General features: G+C 40.0%; 2 protein-coding genes across 3 annotated transcripts in view; one reads left to right on the top strand and one right to left on the bottom strand.

Moving 5' to 3' along the window:
- CDC73 (cell division cycle 73) overlaps positions 1–22,870 on the bottom strand; it is a 102,492-nt gene that overhangs the window by 33,153 nt on the left and 46,469 nt on the right. The gene's annotated exons all lie outside the window — the stretch shown is intronic.
- On the top strand, positions 12,211–13,496 carry B3GALT2 (beta-1,3-galactosyltransferase 2). The gene has a single exon (XM_062497596.1). The coding sequence runs from the start codon at positions 12,211–12,213 to the stop codon at positions 13,477–13,479; it is 1,269 nt and encodes a 422-aa protein (XP_062353580.1). The 3' UTR covers positions 13,480–13,496.

Raw genomic sequence — 22,870 nt, 5'->3', positions numbered from 1 at the left:
GACCTAGATTCTCAAACAAAGGGATTCCCTTTCTGTACTGTATCCAGGCCTTATTAAATTAAGAAGAATTTTTAAATTCTATTTATTACTTTGCTTGATTACCTAGAAATGCAGTAGAAGGGGTTTTTTATATTTGGCAAAATAGGGAACACCAAGGCAAATACTAACATGGAGATCCAAAGGTATGGGGCGGGGGGGAAATAAAAACAGAAAAAAGTAGGTCAGACTTGGTCTCATCAATCTTTTGATATGCAATGTAAACCATAATACTTGCACATTGATAAAACAAGCAGGCACTAACCAAAACTTAAGAGAAAAAGCTTTTGTAGAAGTCTCAAATGTTAGATTACAAAAATCCTCAAGAGGAGAAGAACTTCAAAGAATCTACAGTATGCAACCCATCATCCAAGGTACTGAGATTTTGTGGGCTTTTTAAGAGGACAACAGGTTTTTGTATGTTTTTAAGCAGTGAGGTGGGGTCTTTTTAGATGACAAATGCTCTCTCAATTTACTTTAGATCAGTGATAGAACTCCTGGCAGATGCTGATTATGAACTGCAAGATTATATATCTAACAAAAATATCATCCTCAATTTTACGCCAAATTTTATTAATTCAGCATTATTATATTAAATACAACCAGTATTTTTTCTATTACAGACACACATCCCTACAGAATGCATTAATGATTCTTAATATTATGTCTTGAGGAAGACATGATAAAAAAGAGCTGTCTCTGATTTCTTCCTCTGTTAGAAGAATAAATTACAGAAAACAAACCACCTGGAATTTCAGTTTTAAATATTGCTTAAAATAGCAGAAAATAATAAAAATTCTCTAGTTCTCAATCAATATTCCCTGCCAATTTACACCATACAAACCAGACTCTGAGGATTTCCTCTAAATCACGTATCTGTGGACTAGGAGTCCAGGTTACTGACTCTACATTAGCAATTTATGTGAAAAAAAAAAAAATCTTCAGGCTCATGAAATTAATCTAGAGTCTTACACAGATTACACAAGGAATTACGAACACAATTATTCAGATAAAATTATTATTTCTACAGCAAAGCTTCCTTTTCCTTGGAAGCCACTCAAGGAATGGTATCATTTAAGTTTAATGGGAATTTTAGAAGTGGAAAGTCTACAGCTTAATCTCCACTGACTGGGAACTACAGCAAATTGAGGGAAACATGAAGGTGGAACAACATTCAGTAAAACCAGGAACACGTCCCCAGCTGGCCAGGCTGAAGCAGTTCAGTCAGACTGGGTGATGTGCAAAGCGTTTAGAGGAATTTCAGTTCCTCTAACATGTCAGGGGAAAGGGTAGTAGGGAATGGCTCTTAAAAGGGGATTTATTCTCCATTTTATGATCCAGGTTTTCTGTTGGCTATGAACAAATATTGCTGGAATTTATTACACGAATAGGACCTCTTGAGTCACTGGAGAAAGGATTTTTTTTCCCCACAGATTTTGTTGGTTTTCTAGTTTAAGCATCTGTGCTTGAAAAAAAAAAAAGACTCAGGCATTTAAGGGACTTGCTAAATCTTTGTTATTTCTGCTGTAAACCTTTCATGTCCCCCAGAATTAGCTGTAAATGAGGATACCTACAGGATGGAGCTGTAGGAATTAACATACTAAAGCAACTGAGGAAATGTGACAGATGGAGAGAGTCAGTACAGGTCTCAACCCCAAATCACAAGAAATGCTGACAGCTCTGAAAGTCCAGTTCTTCAATTTCACATTATTTAACATTCACTGAACAAATGCATCACCAATTTCAGTACTAAAAAATTTTGAGGCTGACAAAATGTCTCCATATTCCTGTACAAATCATATACATGGGGAAAAAAACTTTGTGAGAGGATGAACAGCTGAAATTGCTAATCTCTTAATTAGTCCCACACAAAAAAAATAATAAATAATCTATGTAGCTCCTCCAGCATGGAAGAGTACTGGGCAGGATGTCTGCATCATTTGCTGAACCTGAAGAGCCAATCCTCTTTTAAGTTATTGGTATTCCTCAAGAGCCTGAGGAGAGCCTGGGGGAAAAGGGGAGGAAAAGGAAGGAATCGGGCAGAGAAAAGGCTTGGACATGTGGCAGCAGCTGCAACAAGACCTTCTTCCTTCCTCGGCATAAAAGTTGGTGCCTATTATCTCCAACAGGATGCCATCTTCCCTCATTCCATCTTCCAGGCTTTGAAATTGATATTTAGTAGCAGTTCTTCCAGGAGAGTCTCACTTTCTGTAAGAACTGGAGTTTTTATTTCTAATTCTCATGCTGGGGTTGTGAGGATGGGTGTTAGGGGTGCCTTGATCATACAGTGCAGGCAGGTGGATGAAACAAGCCACGAGGTAAGGGGGAAAACACCAGCCCATTTCCCACTGTAAACTGCCTGTGACTTTTGGTACTTCAGCTGCTTGGCCTCCTCTCCCCTGCTGTGCTGAATCAAAGCTTCATAAAGTCCTTGCTCTTCTCAAAATGCAAAAGCAACACTTGTGACAGGCAGAAAATATTACTGCTGGCACTGGCTTGTCAGTTCATCAGCAGAGAACCACACAACCAAAAATCCTGCACAATACAAATGAAATTATGTTGTCCACCCCCTGGAAGAATAAAATCTGCATTTAGCACTTGAGATCAGCAGTAATTGCATGCAGCTCCTCGGGGAAGATATGAAAAATCAGAATACAGAAGAAAGAAAATATATGATAAAGCAAACAACACAGTATTGAAGAAAGAAACACATCTGGAAAGTAGTCCAATATACATCTGCATAACACACAAAACCAGAACTGAATCAAAGCACACCAAAACTTTGTATTTTGTACTTTGGCTTTTTGAGTGAATTTTGAAGCACTCCAAACCTGTGTTCCTCTAAGGAAGCTGTGATAGGAGAACAGACTGAATTCTAGCTGGACACCTAGAACATCAGTCTACTTAATAAAAAATACGAGCTTTAAAATTACAGAACATCTCTTTGCAATGTTTCCCAAGAAACACCCTTCTGACTTGGAAACATCACTTGGACTTTCCCCCCCTCTCACAACTTCGTGAAGTTTGATATGTGCTTGTATTACTTATAGTATAAAACATAATAATCTACTACATACCTGATGGATGTTTCATAATAACTGGGAACCTTTTCTAGTTCTGTAGATTGATCTCTATTGCTGCATTCAAGTTCTAAAGTTACGACACTCAGTAGTTAATGAAATCACAAAGTTTATGGCTTGGGTGTTATTAGAACAGAGTGCTAAATCTTGACCATTTATTTAAAAACACACCATGTGTAAAAGCTGGGTTTCACTACCAGCTAAGGAATGGTGAAAATCTGCTAAGCAAAATAAGGCAATACTGACACTTGTGGTCATTTCTAGATTGCTGTTTTTTATTCACTTACAAACATGTCTGGGATAGCTAAGAAACATGCTTGGATCTCAAAGTGGTCAAGCAAATTCCAAGTATTTGCCAACCCTGTCTCCACTCTAGATAAACTTACTGGAGAAGTATTATTTTTGGGGAAAAGAGCAGAATGGCCACTGGCCATATACATAAGAATTCTCAACACGGAAAATTAAAACTAAGCATCTATGACACTCTACATTAATATATTTCCAGAGGGTAAAAATAAAGTTTAAAAACAAGAATAACCAAACTTGAAAATGTTGCCATTAACCATTCTGAACCATCACTTAAAAGATTTTCAACACATTTACAGTTGATACACAGCTGATATAATACTCCATTTTGCAAAGTATTCATGGAGTATCCAGAAAGCACAATCCATATGGGAATAGTGATAGGTCACCTATGGCCTAAATATTTAAAGTCTCAAGGGGCTTGTGCCACCAGGCAGAAGTTACCAAGCAGTACATGCCTGACTACTGCAATTATTCCAAATTAGCTTGAGGAATTTCTGCTAATATTGTCAAGACAGAACTTCGCTGAATGGCTGAGCCTCAGATTTTTATTATAAAACCAACACGTGAAGAGTTTTTGAAGAAAATATTCCAAACCACCACAAGTTTGTTGGTACATTTTGCTCAGCTCCAAGTGGTCCCGTGCACAGGGTATTGTGAGCAGCCCTCTCCTCTCCTCTCCTGTCCTGGTGTGTCTGCAGGACTCACTGAGCACTCTGTTTCCAGGTCACAGTAACTCCACCTGTTCCTCACACTGGCTGTACATCTTCACTTACTCCTTGGAGCCTTAATAGGTGGCAGCCTTTCAAACACTAACATTGCAGCTTCTAATTTCAGATGTAACCATAGCAACATCACAGAACACACTACTCCCTGCATCGAAAACAAGCAGTCAACTGACCCTTCACACTGAGATTGCGCCAAAATAAAGCTCATTCCAACCTCTAACCCAGCAAGATCACCAAAACCTGCAGCTCCTATTTCTAGTCCAAAGCAAGACCTGCCCTCCTGAAATACCCATAAATGCACAGTATCATAGGAAAGTAGCTAAGAACAAAGTACTACAAAAGAAAAGGAAATTCTTCCCAAAACTTGGACTCTAAAGCTGAATCAGTCACTCCCAGACAGAAAGCAGTAAAAAATCAAAGCTTTTTCATACTTTTCTATAAGATGAGCAAAGAACTCCTCATATTTTTTTGGAAAAAAATAAAAAAAGAGAGAATGAATGAAATAAATTGGTCATTAATATTTAAGAAATCAATACTCCATTTGTTCACAAGGCAAGATGACAACTTTTTCACACACCAATAGACAACAGCTCTGCCTGAACTTTACAGGCTACACACAAGGGATACAGCCATTTAATTAAAAGCCGAAGCTGATGTCTCTTCCCTTCTAAATTTACTTTAAAAAAAGATTCTCTTTAGAAAAACAGCCCTTGAGATTTTTATACCTTTAGTATTTACTAATGAGCATTTATAGAAAAATAAAAACATCTCTCCCCCTAACAATATAATACATACATGTTCTACCTATAGCTCCCAAGCTTTAGCAACCAGGTACAGTGAAGCAGTAGCAAATAAATTAAATGGAAACAGCACAGATTTTAATAACCATTCTGTTGAGATCTGAACTCATTTCCCAAATATAAGGTTACATATCTTGTCTGAAAATTCAAAACTCAGAGGCAGATGTACATGCTTGTGTTTGACAAAAGTGTTACTTCCTTCTGGCTAAGTCCCCGTGGATGCACTGACCACATGAATAACCCACCTGGCTTCCTACTCATAGCCCAGAGTGCAGCAAACTGGGAGGACTCCCAGCCACACTCTCACATGTTTGTATGCTTCAGCAACAGACTGCACAGAATTCTGGACATTATACAGGGCAGGCATAAGAAAGTTTTGTGTGTTTAGGTAGGAAATTGAGTAGTCTGGGCACATATAGAATGCACTGCTTCTCAGTTATTCATAAAGGTCTCAGATCAGTAAGTGGTCCTGGACACAAGCCCTCTTCTCATGTTCCACCCCCACACTGACCCCTCCCCTCCATTCTTTAAACACTGATTTGTTCAGATTGGAGGAGATACAAAAGTCTTTGCAGATATGTGCTTTATATTTATAATTACTATGTAGGAAATATGCTCAAGATCCTAAAATGCACTCAGATAGGATCAAAGGATTTGTGGAAATTGTTATTAGGTTAGGAAATGCATGCATTACAAACAAGACTAAATTAATAGAGAAAGTTAGTGTACATAGATGATTTAGTTAGGAGGATCTAAATCTGATTACGTTTCTAGTAAATTATCATATTATGCATGTAGAATAATAAAACACACTGACTGCCTGGGGAAGCCTTATTTCCCAGTAAGGGACATGCCTACACCCAACCACACAAATCAGACACACCAGGTAAGTCACAATTTCTTTACTCTCTGGCTAAAAACAAAGTGAGAAAAAAAAAAAAAAGAGAGCTAGTCATTAGCTTTTCAAAACAGAGTGGGCAAACACAGTGACTAATAAATACCTGGGTAAGTATGCTGCTAGCTCTCTATTTTCTCAGGCATTATGGTATTTTATTTATATAGTAAATATACTAAGATGCTTCAGCACAGCATGGTCAGTCATTGAAAGGAGAGAAATGAAAGGAATGCAAGTTTCCTTAGGACCAAAAAGACAAATGTTATGACATATGTATGTCTGTAACAGACAAAAGACATTTTAGCTTCATCAATAAATGAAATTAAGTGCCCCTGACTTTGCAATGCCAGACCGTGGCAGAAAGCTATTAACAGCAGAGAGGCAGTATAACAGCATGTGCTTATACATCAGTGTTCATCAGCCCAATTGAATAACCTCAGATGACAAAAAGCAGCTTTTCAAGAGTAAGCATGTGTAAAGGAAACACGAGCAAAGAAAGATACTTTTATCTTTTCTTTGGCATCAAGGCACAGAGCATTTGTACTCCAGGAGAGCCAAATGGGTTAAATCAAGCTTCAGCGTTTAAATGCTTATAATTCCCTTGCACTGAAGAATGGCTTTTGGAATATGGGAATAGAACGTCTAGCACGAAAAATCTCCTAGAGAACCGTAAGTTACAGTATCAAGGAAAAGTGAAAACGATGTGTAAAAACCCTCAAATTTTCACTTAATGATAGTACAATTTTTATACTAATCACCTACCACTGTGCATGAACTGAGTGTGTATCATTTATCAAATAAGAGCAAGAGCTTGTAAAGCTTCCTGTCTGCCTTTGGATTTAGTCAAAATGAATGCAAACAATCACGTGGGATTCAGCCAAGCAGTGACGTTAAATTCTGCTCTGTCAGAAGACAGCATCTGTCAAAGCCCACATTTAAACTGCTGCCTGCCTGTGCAGCGGCTGAAGAGCTACGGAATGGATTTTATACACCACAATTCTGGGTTAAAACAACTCCAAACCATTTCTATTACTGCCTAGCAACAATGAGGGAAGGAACAGAGGGAGATCCTATGACTGAAGATAACTGAGGCACTACGCGCCAGCGCTGCCTGCTAACATTTCCAGCAGAAATATGGATCCTGGGGAGAGGAGGAGGCAGCCCTGTATTGTCCGAGCTGGGAGACACCAGATGTGAGAGCCCCAGAGCAGCAGCCGTGAGCTGTGAGCGCCAGGCAGGCACCACAAGTCCCGTCCTTTTGTCCGCAGCATGAACAGAAAGCCCCGAGACAAGGACGCCGCTTGCAAGCAGGGAAGGTAACACGGCAACGGGCAGGCAGATGGACAGAGCGGATCCCAGCGCTCGCAGGAAGCGGGGCTGCTGCGGGATGTGCGCATGGTCGACAGCATCTTTTTTTGCTGAAGTGATGGCGTGCCCAAACTATTTTCTGTGGGTATAATCCTGCACCATAAATGGCCTGACAAAGGAAGGTATGTCAAACCCTTGTGCGTGATATTCGTTCGCTTGTCTGTTATCTTTTCAGCCATTACAGATAATGATCGTTCCTAATTTGCAGAGCCCTGAGGTAACACTGTCTCTGAGCAGGGAGGAAGAATTCTAGCAGGTTTTGCTCTCCCCCAGCGCAGTGTCACTCCCTTCCACTGACTAAATGCACGGCTCGCAGTCTGCCAAGGCTGGTGTGGCTGGAGAGGAAGGATTAAAGGGATAATGGAGTTCCTGTAATGATTGCTTTTAACTGAGAAATTAAAAACTCAAACCCCTCCAATACAGAAAATCCAGTGAGAAATCCTCTCAAACTAGGTCAGAATTAATCCTTATCTGAAGTAATCTTAAAGCATGGTAAAATGGCCATAATGTGACATACCGAGAGCACTGAACCATCAAAGCAGACCACACAGTCAAAAGACATTATCTTAGAAGACCCCTCAGCCCTTCCTACACTTGCTTTTCTGCCCCCCTAACACAAGCAAAATGTCATAAGGGCACTACCGGCCAAGCATAAATTGAGAGCATGCGAAAGACTGAGCATGATTTAAACCATCAGCAGCGCAATCAGGCACCACGATTTACAAGTAACATCAGGCTCCCTGACATCCCAAAAGGAAACCTTCAAACACTACACACTCAAAATGGTAAGCATGTAACTTATCTCCTGCCATCACTGCAATTTCTGTTTAATATGAAAACACTAACTGTTTAACTTGGATTGTAAGATGACATTCCATCTAATTGCCATTCATTCCTCTTTTTTGTTGAAATTTAAATATGTTGTCACTAGTGGAAAAAAAAAAAAGGATTAATATTTGCAATACAAATTTAAGACCTATATCTATAGCAATTCAATACACCACAGAAAGAAAGTGCTTATCTGCAGAATCTAGCAATAAGGTATAATAAATCATTAAATGTCAATATAAATGTGCTTTCTTTGCCCAAGGCAATGCCAACATGAAATAAAACAACTGCAGCTGGAAAGAGTTCACAAACCAAAGGATGCAGCATATATCAGACACCAGTTTCACATGAGTTTTAAGACATTTAGAATATAAAGTCACTTAACAAAATTTTTAAAACAACAACAAAAAAATGTACCTTCGGGCAATACTCCAGGAGAAGCACACCTGGCTAATATAAGACATTGGTATCAGACATCTAAAAACCTGCTCGTCAAACCTTATCCCAAACACTGTTCTGTGCAAAAGATTAATGGAGTTTGTAAGGGAAGCCAGGCACATTAAATGAGGCCCAATATGCAACTGCTGTTCAGAATACACACTCAAGCTGCCTTTTGAACTCTTCCCTCTAATTTAAGAGTTTGCCCACAGAGCTAATCAAAATATGAAAATCCAAGACATGTGAATAGGAAGTCAAATGCTTCAATTTTCAAAGCTGTAATTATAGAGCAGAACTGCAAGTACCAGGAACCAAAACACCAGCAGAGCACAGATCACAAATAAAAATTCAAGAGGCATTCACAGTTTATGTATTAGGCATTTGATAATGCATCAGTGACTGCACTGCCAGGTGCCAAAAAATGAAGCAGCAGTATCACAAATAACATCTCCAGAAAGCAGTTACATGAAACAACACACCCTCAGAGGACAAGATGAGTGTTCTAGAGACCCTCTGCTGTACTTAGGTTTGCTTATCTACTGGCAGTAGTTGGTGCCTGTTCATAACCTTTTTGTGAAATGGAATTTTAAGTATTTGGGCAAAAAAAGCAATGCTCTAACCCTAATCAAGTGAGAGAAAATAGCATTTTTATTATACAACTTGATGGTGGGTTTAATATCTAGTGAGTTTTTAACATTATTTTTAAACAATGCACCATAGCATGCAGTATTTTCTTCCAAACGTGCAATTGTTGTTGCTCTATTTTCAATGCTTAATACCCCACTGTATATTTTGAAGTGTTTTACACACAACTGCAAAGGAAATGAGCCCACGTTATTTGGGGTTTTTCAGTCAATAGCTCTATGATGCTGAAATATAGATGTAGGTGCTTCCCCTATTCATAAAATGCCTTTTTAAAGGGCAAACAGAGACAGATTTTCTATTCCACACCTACATTGAAAAATCAAGGAAACACGTAAAAAGATCAAGGAAATATTACTCTTAAAACATCTTCTGATTCTAGTTCTGTCCCTCAGTGTAAAACTTATTTTCATATGCATTATGTAAGCATGCAGCCTAATAAAAAAAACCGGCTTCAGCCTTTGCAACAGCCTTTGCTGGGACACTTCCTCATTGCATCAGGGACACACAGCACCTGCAAACCGTTTTCGGTTTGCACAAATATTTATGGAACTTAGGATTCTCACTTCCGCCTATTGCCTTATCGAGGTAGGTGCTCATTAAAACGCTACCTCAGTTAAAGATTGAACAAAGATCAGTAGTGCACTTTCGCTTAAGTATTTCCATCTAATGACTGTAGTTTTGTAAGTGGAACAATTCAGTGTGACAAAATTAATCTTAGTTGTAGCTGTTACTCCACATTCGTGAAATTCTGGCTTTGGTTTTCTTTCCTAAACTGTGGACGCATGCGATGGAACGGTAATTAATCAAACATCCCCACTGCTGCCCTCCAATCTCTTCTCCAACAATTAACTTCCTGAGATCTAGGCTACCCTTGGAAGTAACATTTATGTTTGCTTACACAGAGATATTCCCGAATAGCCAAGTGTTCATTTACAATTCACTGCACACTGCAGACAAACTAAAAAAATAAGAGTTTTGAGGGGAAGCTTCTGTTTTTCCAGCAGGGAAAAGCAGGTGCAAATGGTCACATAAACACGAGTCTCGCACATCTGGGGCTTACCTTCTTTTACGTAAGGACAACACTCGAGTTCAAGCAGCACAAGCACGGAGCTCAGGTCAATTCCTGAACCACACAGTTTAGACACAAGAGTTTATGATTTTTACAGAGACAGCTGACTCTCCGGGAAGTGGCACCAGCCCCGAACAGCTAAATACGAAAACCACAACTACTATCAGAAGCTGTAAAACCAAACGCACGGAAGTAGCCGAAGCGCTCCGGGCCGGGCTCGGGTGTTCCCGGGCCGGGCTCGGGTGTTCCCGGGGAATCGCCGCGCGCGCGCCCTTCTCGCGTCACAGCCGCCGCGCAGCGGCGCCCCCTGGCGGGGGTCGCTGAGGCGGCCGCGAGGCAGCTCCCGCTCGCTCCGGAGCGTGTTTGCAAAGGTAACGGCAATGAGCAAAATAAACACCGCTTATACCCCTATCCCCACCCTTCCGAAATACAAATATTCCCTTTCGTGATCAGGGCACCCTGAATGCTGCATCACACACATACAACTTAATAGCCTATTATTCGATTGACACCTCATCTGAAATTACGCCCTTACAACGTTAAACCCTGTAATTTCCCATGTAATGTATCATTTAGCTTTTAAATGCACAAATTAATCCAAATATTGGTTTATGAAGATAGCGAAGCAATTAATGAATTACATATTTCTAATAGAAACAGCATTTTCTATGGAGTCTTTTTCAGCTGCCATCCTTTTCCCTACACAAAACCCTAGGGCCCAGGAATAAATTAGAGCAAATTGAAAATCACAAACGAAGTGCTATTGTACAGTGAAGGCTCATTTACGAGATGATGTGATCAGCTTTTAATATGCAGCATCATGAAGCTGCCATATTGACTCTGCTCCTGAATACGAACAAAAATTTAAGAGAAAATGAAGCACAGACTACTTTGGCACTTTTTCCTACAGCTACAGCTGCTGGTCAGAATACTTGAAATTTCCAACTGGTATGTACAGTAGTTATATACACTGTTACAGAAGCAAAAAAAACCCAACCCAGTAGCATGATCATCAGACAGCTGGCCAAAAACTTAGTCCTGAGCAATTTTATTTCCAGTTAACATGATCACTACCCAAGATCTCTGTCTACTACAAATCAAGAGCTTAATTTTAATTCAGCTGCCTCTGAGCCTGGCACCACAGCCCGCTGTTCCATGCCATGTTTTCCTCCAATGCAGAGTGGAAGGTGAAAGGTGTCTGAAAGGTGACCCGGCATGTTATCCTGCACTAGCATCTGAGGGCTCTGCAGTGAGGCTACTGGAGCCTGAAAATTAATTTTGACAGGTGCATCTTCTCATTGACTTTCCCTGCACAGTGGGGGCCAGTGGAGACGCGCCAGGCAGTGTCCTGTGACTAACACAGCTCTGCCACCGCCAGCCCTGCGCCGTCTGTCCCACCACCAGGCATGGCCATTTGCAACAGGGGCTTGAAAACTGTCAGCCATCCTGGCCTCTGCACGTCAAATCAATTTTAATTAATGCCATTAAACCATCCATCTGCCAGCAAGGCTTTTTCATTCAGTCCTTCTCAAACATTCTACAAGGATTTTACAACCATGGATATGAAGCTATTTACATCTACTTCACACTTTTTCCTGCTAACACGATCTTTTTTATTTTCCTCTTTATCTTTGGTATCCACTATGTTTGTCAAAACTTTTACCAGGCAAAAAAAGCATTCTTAAAAGCTAACAAATCAAGTTAAATCGTAAAACAAGTTTGGCTTTCAGCATAAGCCAAATCTTGTTTCCATTGACATAGACTGGTCTTTGAAAAAGTAAATTTAATTCAATTTTATGTTCACATCTAGTTTCTATTTGTAACTGTTTATATTGTAAGCGTGTAAAATGAAAGATTTCTGATTTTTATTTTTAATTCTTTGCAGAGTGAGCCATTTGCAGACAATTACGCAACTCAAAGGAAAATGAATACCAAAGAATAGCAGCGGATTCTAAACCAGTTGGAAAAGCCTTTTCCTTGAGCACTGTCCCATACCCCATTACTGGATCCTTACAACATGCTTCAGTGGAGAAGACGACACTGCTGCTTGGCAAAGATGACCTGGAATACCAAAAGGTCTCTGTTTCGCACCCATCTCATTGGCCTAGTCTCTCTGGTGTTTCTTTTTGCCATGTTTCTGTTCTTTAACCATCACGACTGGCTGCCAGGCAAGGCTGGATTCAGAGAAAACCCCATGTCTTACACCATACGAGGATTTAGATCTACAAAAAGTGAGACCAACCACAGCTCTCTAAGAAGCATGTGGAGAGATGCGGTGCCTCAGACACTCAGGCCTCAGACAGTCACCAACCCTAACAACACAGAGCTGTCCCCACAGGGAGTAACTGGTTTGGAAAACACCCTCAGTGCCAATGGAAGTATTTACAATGAGAAAGGCACTGGGCATCCAACTTCCTATCATTTCAAATACATCATCAACGAGCCTGACAAGTGCCAGGAAAAGACCCCTTTTCTAATACTGCTCATAGCTGCAGAGCCAGGCCAGGTGGAGGCCAGACAAGCAATTCGACAGACCTGGGGCAACGAGAGCCTGACACCTGGTATCCAAATTGTGCGGATTTTTTTGTTGGGCTTAAGCACCAAGGTAAACGCATACCTCCAGCGAACCATCCTTGAGGAAAGCAGACAGTACCATGACATCATTCAACAAGAATACTTAGACACCTACTATAATTTAACTATAAAAACGCTGATGGGAATGAACTGGGTTGCAACCTACTGTACACATGTTCCATATGTTATGAAAACTGATAGTGATATGTTTGTCAATACTGAATATTTAATACACAAGCTTCTGAGACCAGAACTTCCTCCGAGGCACAAGTATTTTACAGGTTATTTAATGAGAGGTTATGCACCTAATAGGAACAAGGATAGCAAGTGGTATATGCCACCTGATTTGTATCCAAGTGAACGTTATCCTGTATTCTGCTCTGGAACTGGTTATGTTTTTTCTGGAGACTTAGCAGAAAAAATCTTTAAGGTCTCCTTAAGCATCAGACGTTTACATTTAGAGGATGTGTACGTGGGGATCTGTCTCGCCAAGCTGCGGATTGACCCCATGCCCCCACCCAACGAGTTTGTCTTCAATCACTGGCGAGTTTCTTACTCCAGCTGTAAATACAGCCACCTAATTACCTCCCATCAGTTCCAACCTAGCGAGCTGATCAAATACTGGAACCACTTACAGCAGAACAAGCACAACGCCTGCGCCAACGCGGCCAAAGACAAGGCCGGCAGGTACCGCCACCGCAGACTGCACTGAGGGCCCCCCCGTGGCACGTGTAAATAAACAGCCTGAACGCATGGACAGTGCCCCAGGCACAGCCCGGACTGAGCCCAGCACACAGGGCAGGCGGGAAATTATTTTTTTAAGTTAAAAAATATATAGAGAGCTCTTTGAAATGATGAAATTATAACCAAAAGTTTTGGTTTTCCCAGCGAATTCGAGATTAAGAAAAAAAAAATAAAGATGGTATATAAGGATTTCTGTGTTAACATGCAATAATAAGCATGCACACTTTGGTGGTACAATTGCTGATTCGTGTGCCAGTAAAATATAATTGAGCATATTTCCCACACTAAAATTTTTATTTTAAGGAGTACATTCATAGCTCTAGTTCTCTTCCATGTAATTTCTTATTATCCAGAACTGCTATAAAATGAAAAATTAAACACTAAGGAAATGCAGAAAGGGCAGATCAGTTTTACCTTCAAATGCCACATGACAATTATCATACACTAATGTACCACACATTTAGCTATGTCACAGTTTAGTAAGACACTACCAATAAATTCTAAAGCACTAAGAATGTACTCTCTTGAAGTAGGTCCAGTTTTCCTAAGTTTGCTTATTTGGTTTGGAAGGAGAGATAAATCAATGTTGCGAAGCTGCTTTGTACTCTGCCTTCAGAAACGCAAGTGGTGCTCTGGATGCAACTTTCAGTCCACAAAGAGCTGACTGAAAGTTACTTCATTCTCTACAAGTCACAGGGCAAGCTCCTAAGATCTGGTGCCAAGTAAGATTCATTCCACTTGGATCCTTCATGCAAATTCATTGGATATCCTATTCCTTTCCCTACATAACTTCAAGGTAACTCAAAGGCTGATGAGAAATGCAAAACGTAAGTTCCAGTCCTGCACTGTTCTTGACAAAACTTCATTTTGTGCAAAGCAGGAAAAGACTAATCAAACATGTTGTTTTGCTCTTTCCTGTCTGACAAAAAGCAAGGGTCAGCCAAGTGAAAACACATCTGCTGGAGAAAATTAAACCCCACACCTGACTTTATAGGTCGGGAGGACTAGGTCACAGTAAGATTGAGAGTTCTGGCCAGCAATATGGCCAGGAACAAAATCTAAGCAATTTAAAGTCACAACATGTACCACTGAAAATAAATAGTGAGAAGTGGGCTAAATCTACTTATAGGTTTGCAGTTTTGTAACAGACAGAACTTTGAAATCTTATTTTCCAACTGTTACAGCAGAGTTATATCAGATTCAGGTTATTACTGCTTGTCACAGTGCCAGGGTAAGCAATACCCACCTCTGATCATCAGCAAATGATCAAACTGCAATTAGTTTTCTGTTTGACTGGGACTTACTAATTGGATAAAATACAAATATTTGATGTACTTTTATTATTTAATAAAATTGATTATATTTATGGTCTTAAGATTTCACTTTGTCTGGGAAAGCTGCTCAGGAAGAAAGAAACTTCTAGCTTCAGCAATACTATGTTTTTGTAATGTTCCCTAGTCCTTAAAGCTGGGTTTTCACGCACAGTACAGAGATCACAGCAGGGTTTTCTCCTTTATACTGAGAAGACAAATCATATTACTGACCATTCTCAGCAGCTCTCGGGCTTGTCTGTCTGCAGGAACTCTCATATGTGAACAGACTGCAAGGCACTGGATGTACCTCTGAAGCAATTCCAGCAGGTCCTCAGGAAGGTGGAAATGGGAATTTGCTCAACACCATATTTTTGCTGATCTTCCACGAAATTGTTTTCCTCTGATGTATTTGGGGTGTGCTAATTGTACATTTCTACATTTCCAGCACACCTCAAATCATATAAATGTCTCGTTTTGGGGAAAGCAAATACCTGTAAAAGTAAAAACTCTCTTCTGCAGAGATTTCTCCAACTAAATTGAAAGTTCATGCGCTCAGTTTCCATGATGCCTGTCGGCACTCACGTGAGAGAGCTGTCCTGGACAGATGTTTTGGGGGTGTGCTTTCAGCACCCATTGCAGTTTTCCCCACGCTACGTGCTGCTCGCTCCCAGCTAACTAACGCAGGCCACAGCTGGCATGCAGCTGGAAGGCACCTGGCTGGAGGTCACTGTAGGCAGGCTCTACACCACAGTGCTCGCTCTAGACCCCCAGGGTGAGTGTGGAAAGCCTGCTACTGCTGCAGGGACTGAATTTTGGAAGATATCCAATGCCATAAGTGGCCTCTCCACAAGCAGTGCTGGCCAAGGACGCAGTCCAGCCTCCTGTAGAGGACTTCAGCATTGCTCCCAGTCCTTGGCACTTTCCAGCTCCACTGTGATGTACTTGATTTTACCAACTCTGGCTTGTCCTAAATGCTGTTCCTGGCTCCTGGGTGTAGTCCAAGAGGTTAATACTAAATCTTAAATAGTTTGGCACTGGCATCATCAAGTTTGGCAGCCAAACCACCTCTTGGGTCCTGGGCTTTGGAGCTCCTGCACGATGCTGATCTGCCCGAGCTTGGCAGAACCACAGCACACTGCCCGTGAGTTTAGCATACCAAACCTCCTGCCACTTTACAGGACTAGTGAGGAGCACCAGAATGCTAAATAAAAAGCCATTCTTAATGCCCTTTTAAGGGTCCAACATGATTTTTAAAATTTGTATTATTGTTGGGGTGTATGTTACAAACATACTCGAATCCTTATCAAGATGGTCAAAGGCTACTAAAAACATTTGCATCCAAGTTCTGTTTCCTTGCACAGTTTGTTGCAACACTTTCAGAAACAAAAGGGAATCATTTTGTATGATGAAATATGCAATTACAGAATGAACGCTCTACATTCTTTTCTCTGAATGTTTTACTGTTTTCTAGCTTGTGTTTAAGCTATTTGCTCACTCTACTGGAATATAAAAACAATTAATGTTAAAAATAGTGCAACAGTTAATTATGTCAATAAAAGCCTGGACAAGTTCTCTCACTTCCTTTCCCCATACAGCAAGAAAAAATGCATTTTCATTAGCAATCGCATACAGACTTGTAGCTAAAACTCTAGCATGTCTGCAATGCAGTTAAAAAAAAGTTATAACCATTCATTGAATACAGAAGTACAAGAGTTTGCATAATACTTGCTTGAAATGTTTTTACTTCTCTGTATGTCTGCTTCAGGTTGAAAACAAATATAAAAAGTCATAATGGCTCAAAAGTTATGATGGGAGAAAAAAATTGTGACATCATCAACACCATTATTACAGCAAAGAAACATCTCAGAAAAGCTGGCCTGATAACAAAAATCAGAATTTGGAATTACATCATTTCCCCGTATTTATTTAACTTTCAACTTAATAAAGATTTACACATTGATACTATAGGACCAAAATGAAGTCCCACCCAAAAAAAAGTTGTTATTGAACAACAGAACTGTTCTTTTCACAAATCCAATTAAATCAGTGGTGTGAGATATTTGCACATCCCACACCAATAGAATTAAGAATGCAAAATGCACAACTACAGCTTTTGGTGTAGTAGAACTGATCCCATCCCCAGTCAGTGAGAGATCTTTCATGGGTAAAGTTTGCTATCTGTTCTAAATTCTAAACATCACATGTCAAGGTACTTCCAAGCATCAGTGGTTGTTCTGAGAGAAAATTCAGTGCCCACTACGATCTTCACTTAAATTTATAATTTATAAACTTAAATTATGGGATGGCAGTGATATAGAAGAGATGAGACAGACTGCTTTTCAGGTTAACCTTACTAGAACAGCAATTTAGAATCTGCTTTCCCTTGCAGTGCAGTAATATAAAATGTGTCAGTCCTCATTTATGAAATATTTTCAGTATGTATCAACATGTTAAGACATGCATTAACTGTCTGCAAACCCAGGCTAAATCAGGCACTGGAGGGGTGGGAAGCACCTAAAGGCCATTACTTTAGACAGCCTCCCTCTTCCCACTTATTTTCCTGATATGTTAACACAGTCCGTAATCACACATCAATCTAAAATACCAACATAATCCCACAGGGCAAGAAAACCTTTTCTCTTGAATGAATGCTCAATGCAATGCGTGGAAATGTCCTAGGAGGAAATGAAAGGGAGAGGGAAGATGCTAATATAGAAGCTACTACTTCTTCCATTTGTGCTTTTGGGAAGAATGGGCTTGTAACTGATTTGCAAAAACATCACTCGTTGTTGCTGTATTTTCCCAATTTCAGATGCTATTTCTCAATTCTTCTTTTGCTGTCCAATAGCACAAATAAGAAAAGACTGGACAATCACTCAGTTACAGCGTGAGAACTGCACCTCTCAATGAAGAGCATTATTGTCCCTTTCATTTCAGATTGTCCTTCCAAAGCAGGATGTGACTTGGGGCACAGTATCCCCCCCTTGCTGAGCACACGTACTGGACAGAGTACTGGCTGTTATTCCACAGATCCCATCTCCAGCCCATCCAGCACTGCCTCCCTTCCCCAGCCCTGCTTCCCAAGCCCAGCCACTCTATGGGCAGCCCAGAGGAAGGAGGGAGGCAGGGAAGCTGCACTGCCAGCTCTGAAATGCTGCACTGTGCAAATGTAGGTCAGCAAGGACAGAACGTGGGCTCTGCTTTGTACCAAGAGTAAAGGCAAAGGTTTTCCAGGCAGGAGGCTGGGGGAAGGCTCTGGAAACAACTTCTTGCAGGAAGTAAGTGAAAAAGAGCTTGAATGTCAGAAAACAGAAGACCGAAACTAAAAATGCACCAGCTGATCAACACCATACAGGTTGGAAATGCACGGCAGGCTCAGTGGCAGGGAAAAGCGTTACAAAAGTGAGGCCAAATGAGAAAGCAAGATCTGGAATTCTAGTCACAAGTGTTCACACTTCTGCACTTAGAGAAAATAGGAACCTATGAGGTAAATTCATTCTTCTAACAAAATTTTTAGTTTGTGACTGCAGTGCACGTGTTTTATTAAACCCCAAACCAAATTCCAAGTCATGACACGATGGCACAAACATCAGTAGCTCCACAGAGAGTACTTGACACATAGTACACAAGCAAACCAAGAGCAAAGCAAATTAGATCACTTGTGCCTAAGATTTGTGTTTAATCTTCACACAAAGAGTTAATTTCAGCCCTCATTTGTTCCAGCTCAAAAGAAGCAGTCTGGTATAATATGGTACCTTCCTTTCACAGTTAAAAGACTGCAAAGGAATTTAGCTGAATATGGGATACGGATGAACACTACCACGTTGCTTTTCTGATATTGCCATGGCAACAGTTACAAGAGCTCTCTTAAGCATTTAAATCTGACAGTTTTCCTGATAACACTAACTGAATGATAGTAATGATAAATTTTGGTTCACGAGCTAACTGCTCTATAACCACAGGGTACAAACCGTTCCCTTCACTTTGCTCAAGACTGTTCTTTTGGTCAAAATGTTCTGACCAAGACTGTAACCTTGAATTACCACACACACACACAAAAAAATACAGTCCCTCCTGCTCAGGGAGTACTCATGGCTTAAAGCTTTATGTACTCTCAAAGGTTTCCATTTGAATGCTTAAGTTGTGCAGTGCTGAGGGTAGAGAAGTCAAGACTGCTAAAATCTTTGATGGGATTTTTCTCAAAGGGCTTTCATTTGCCTGGGAAGGCTGGAGGAAAAAAACAAAACTTTCTGAAGGGTGGATTGAATTGCTGCTGACCTTCAAGATGTCATTTGCTCAAGAAAAGAGAAGGAGGAAGAAACTGGCATTTTTACACAATCTTTATCAGTTTGTAACCAATATACACTTTTTTTAAATAACAAAACACTGCAAGCTGTTCTACCTCAGTGGAGGCCAAAGTGCACAGCATGCTCTGAGGACAAGAGCATCACAGCAACACCTCCACCTTCTATCAGCTCATTTAGCTTTAGCTAATAATAAGTGACATTTCAACTGTTTAATAGGAATATTCTATGAACCACTCGCTCTGATCTCCCAGATGCTCAGTGTGGGCATAATGGAGAAGTCTCTTTTTCTTTACCTCATTAAAAAGTGAAGTGTGTGAAATATGTTTGTCATCCTAACATTTTAAGGATACCAGCTTTGATAATGTCTTGCAACATATTCAGCTAAAGAATACTAAGATACTAAAAACTGTGTGAAATCTTTAAAAATTTCCCAAGAAGACAAAAATTCAGATTTCAGAAGATAAAGTCATGCTTGCAAGGATCTAAAAGAGGAATCTTTTCAACACAGAGAAGTCCTCAAAAGGTAAAGTATTCCCAGTTCTTTTGCTGTTAGCACTTTTTAAAGTTTTATATTAAACTAAAAATTTAAAATATTCATGCCATCCTAAAACCACCAAATCCCTCCCCACTACTGAAAAACCACAACCCCACCACATCTCTTCTTCTGGAAAGGCCAAGTATTCCCACATCTCAGTCAGGCTCAAAGTTTAAAATGAGAAAAAACCAACTGCCACAAGAAACCCTTTATTAATAGAATACCAGACAAGACACAGAAGGAAACTAAAACCCTCCCCACCGCTTTTCCTAAATATTTAATATACCCTGCATTTAAACAAGCTGAGGCCTAAGAACTATTTTGAAAATAAGAATAGCCTACAATCTTGCAGGTTTCATTCAGGATTTGTGTCACTGTCATCACTTTCAAAAGAAGCATCAATTTACGTCACATTTTAAACCCGTTTTGCCCTGACATATAGGCTGATACAAGATGACAAATCAAAAAAAAGAAACACTGGAAAGTACCATCTGTAACTCAGTCAAAAATTTAGTGCTGCTACTTCAAGCAAATGCCAGTCCTTTTATAGGCATTCTTCCAAAGTCCACCTAGACACCGATTTTGCTGCCCTAAAAATTCAACTCAATTATCCAGCCTTCTGGATGAAGAGAACCAATTTCCCATTGTATCATCTTTAATTAATCTAAAATATTGCATTTTACTGACTGGTTTTTAGTGCAAAAAGGGATAACATTTTTATGTCCCAAAAATGTAAAGAAAGGAGACTATTCAGAGGTACTCTTAATGTTACTCAAGATGCTAAGATGAAGGTAAATAACTCATATATACCTGAGGGAACAACTAACACCTCTTGCTCAAAAAGAAATTACGAAGCTTATGCTGTACTCACAGTGAGGCATATCAAAGGGAAAAAGGAAAAAACAACCAAAATCCAGCAAACCACCATAAATCACATTGTTCATATAGAGATGTATCTTCAACAGTATTTTCAATAATACCTCTATCTATGCAATGACAAAATTCTGTCTTCCAAATCTGAAATTATTTTTAAAATTTGATGTGGCAGTTTGCTTTTATTATTTGATTGAATTTTACATGATTTAACTATTTTGGATGTTATCCACATCAATTGAAATAACTAATCTTTTCCCTGAATTCTCAAAGTGGTAAAAAAAAAACACCTTAGGGCAACAATGATAGATAATCACAATTCTTTTACTTTACAAAAAGTAAGCTTTATTCACATATTTATCCAGCTGTGAATTATCCCCTCTTTAAAAAGCAGGCAAATCTGCTACATCCATCAAAGGTATGATTTTTTTCTAACCAAAATTCAGTTGAGAAATGGATGCTGCAAACAACTTCATATATCCAGCTTTCATTAATGTTAATAAAGGAATGAGAGCCCTGTGACAATAATCTGGAGGCTCTAAGCCTGAATGAAATATAATGCTGTCCTAGTCATTAAGAAGTGCACTGCCTGGATCCCTCAAACTTTTAAGTTTTTTTTTTTTCCCTTCCACTATTTCCATATTTTCTACTAGTAGAAGTTAGGCAGTTTGAATGATTTATTGTCCAAATTTCATGCTAGCAGAGCAGAATGGAAAAACTAGAATAAACTACATAATGACATTTCTTTCCTTCCCATCCTCCTATTCATTAAAAAAATTTACACCCACGAGCACACTTTTGTTAAGCAGCATCTTCTGCACACATTCCGTAAATTGAAAATTTTATGAAACACTACTCTGGTTTTGCCTGTAAGACTCCTTGTGACAACCAGTCAAGTATTAATGTTTTACCTGTTCCAATTCTATAAAGAAAAACACCTATGAATTTTGTATTAATTTTTTTCCACTGTAAAATATTTTACATGGAATGGAGTGGTTTTCCCCCCTGATTTCTTATCACAGTATTCTCCTGGACTTACAAGTATTAGCACGTGAAGCACTGACATAGTCCTCAAATTCATCAGACCCTGATTTACTCACAGAACAGATACAACACAGGATGTTTGTGACAAAACAGATGATCAGGAGCATTAAGTGTTGTTTATTTTTTGGTTTTTTTCCTCACAACAATGGAATTGCAGCAAGCAGTCCATGCTGACATATCCTGGCTAGGGTATGCAAAGTTCTTCTGCTCCAGTTCCAAGTGCAGCCATGTCAGCACATACAACTATGATCCAGTTTAAATTTAACATAAATTGCAGTTGGACAATACTCACACTCTGAAAGGATAGACACTTCTTCCACAGCTTATCTGGGCAGCCTGTTCCAGTGCCCTGCCATCCTCAGTGGAAAGAATCTCTTCCTGACACTTAATTTAAATCTCCCCTCTTAGTTGAAACTGTTCTCCCTTGTCCTAGGATCACTATGTGCCCTTATCAAAAGACCCTCTCCCTCTTTTCTAGAAACCCTCTTTGAGGAAGGCTGCAATGGGATCTCCCCAGACCAGAGGCTGAACAGTCGCAGCTCTCAGCCCATCCTTGGAGCAGAGGAGCTCCATCCCCACAAGCACCTTCATGGCTTCCTCTGGAGCTGCTCTACAGGTGTCCGTGCGTCGTGCGCTGAGGACCCCAGAGCTGGGTGCAGCACTGCAGGTGGGGTCTCACAAGGGAGGGAACAATCCCCTCCCTTGACCTCTGGCCACCCTGCTTTGGACACAGCCCAGGATTCAGTTGACCTTCTGGGCTGCGAGGGCACGCTGCTGGTTCATGCCCAGCATTTCATCCCCCAAGTCCTTCCATGCAGTCCTTCTCCCACTCCGCACTCATCCCACTCTGTGACTGCCCTAACCCAGGTGCACCTTTGGCACTTTTTGAAGGACCTTGTTGAGCTTCATTAGGTTCACATGGGCCTTCACTCTCTTCATCATATTCAGTTGTGTAACCCAAGGTGCTGGACAATTTCCATTTTTTTTTGGTGACAGTTTAAGACAAAAATAGCTTTACATATTTGCTGAACATATTTCACACTGGCTTTGTCAGTTACTTGAAGTGAAAAATGATGACAATGAGATGTGTTGCCATAGGAAAAAAAAAAAAAAAAAGGCTGCCTCCCACCAACTAAAACATTTGGCATTTCATTTGTTTCATTGGCCAATACAGACAAGAATGTCTTTGTCCCTGGATTTTGGGAAGTCAAAAAAAAAATATTTTTCCAGTTGTCAATAAAGCTTTCTTTTCTTTTCATCCTACTTGCCTTTTACAACTACCTCTTC

This window comes from Cinclus cinclus, chromosome 8, assembly GCF_963662255.1.
Source record: "Cinclus cinclus chromosome 8, bCinCin1.1, whole genome shotgun sequence".
In the NCBI taxonomy this organism is placed as follows: Eukaryota; Metazoa; Chordata; class Aves; order Passeriformes; family Cinclidae; genus Cinclus; species Cinclus cinclus.
The sequence above is the reverse complement of the archived record's forward strand: the minus strand, read 5'-3'. Positions and strand labels throughout refer to the sequence as shown.

Excerpts from the sequence above, each read along its gene's own strand:
- B3GALT2 (XM_062497596.1), top strand. The coding sequence starts at position 12,211 with ATGCTTCAGTGGAGAAGACGACACTGCTGCTTGGCAAAGATGACCTGG.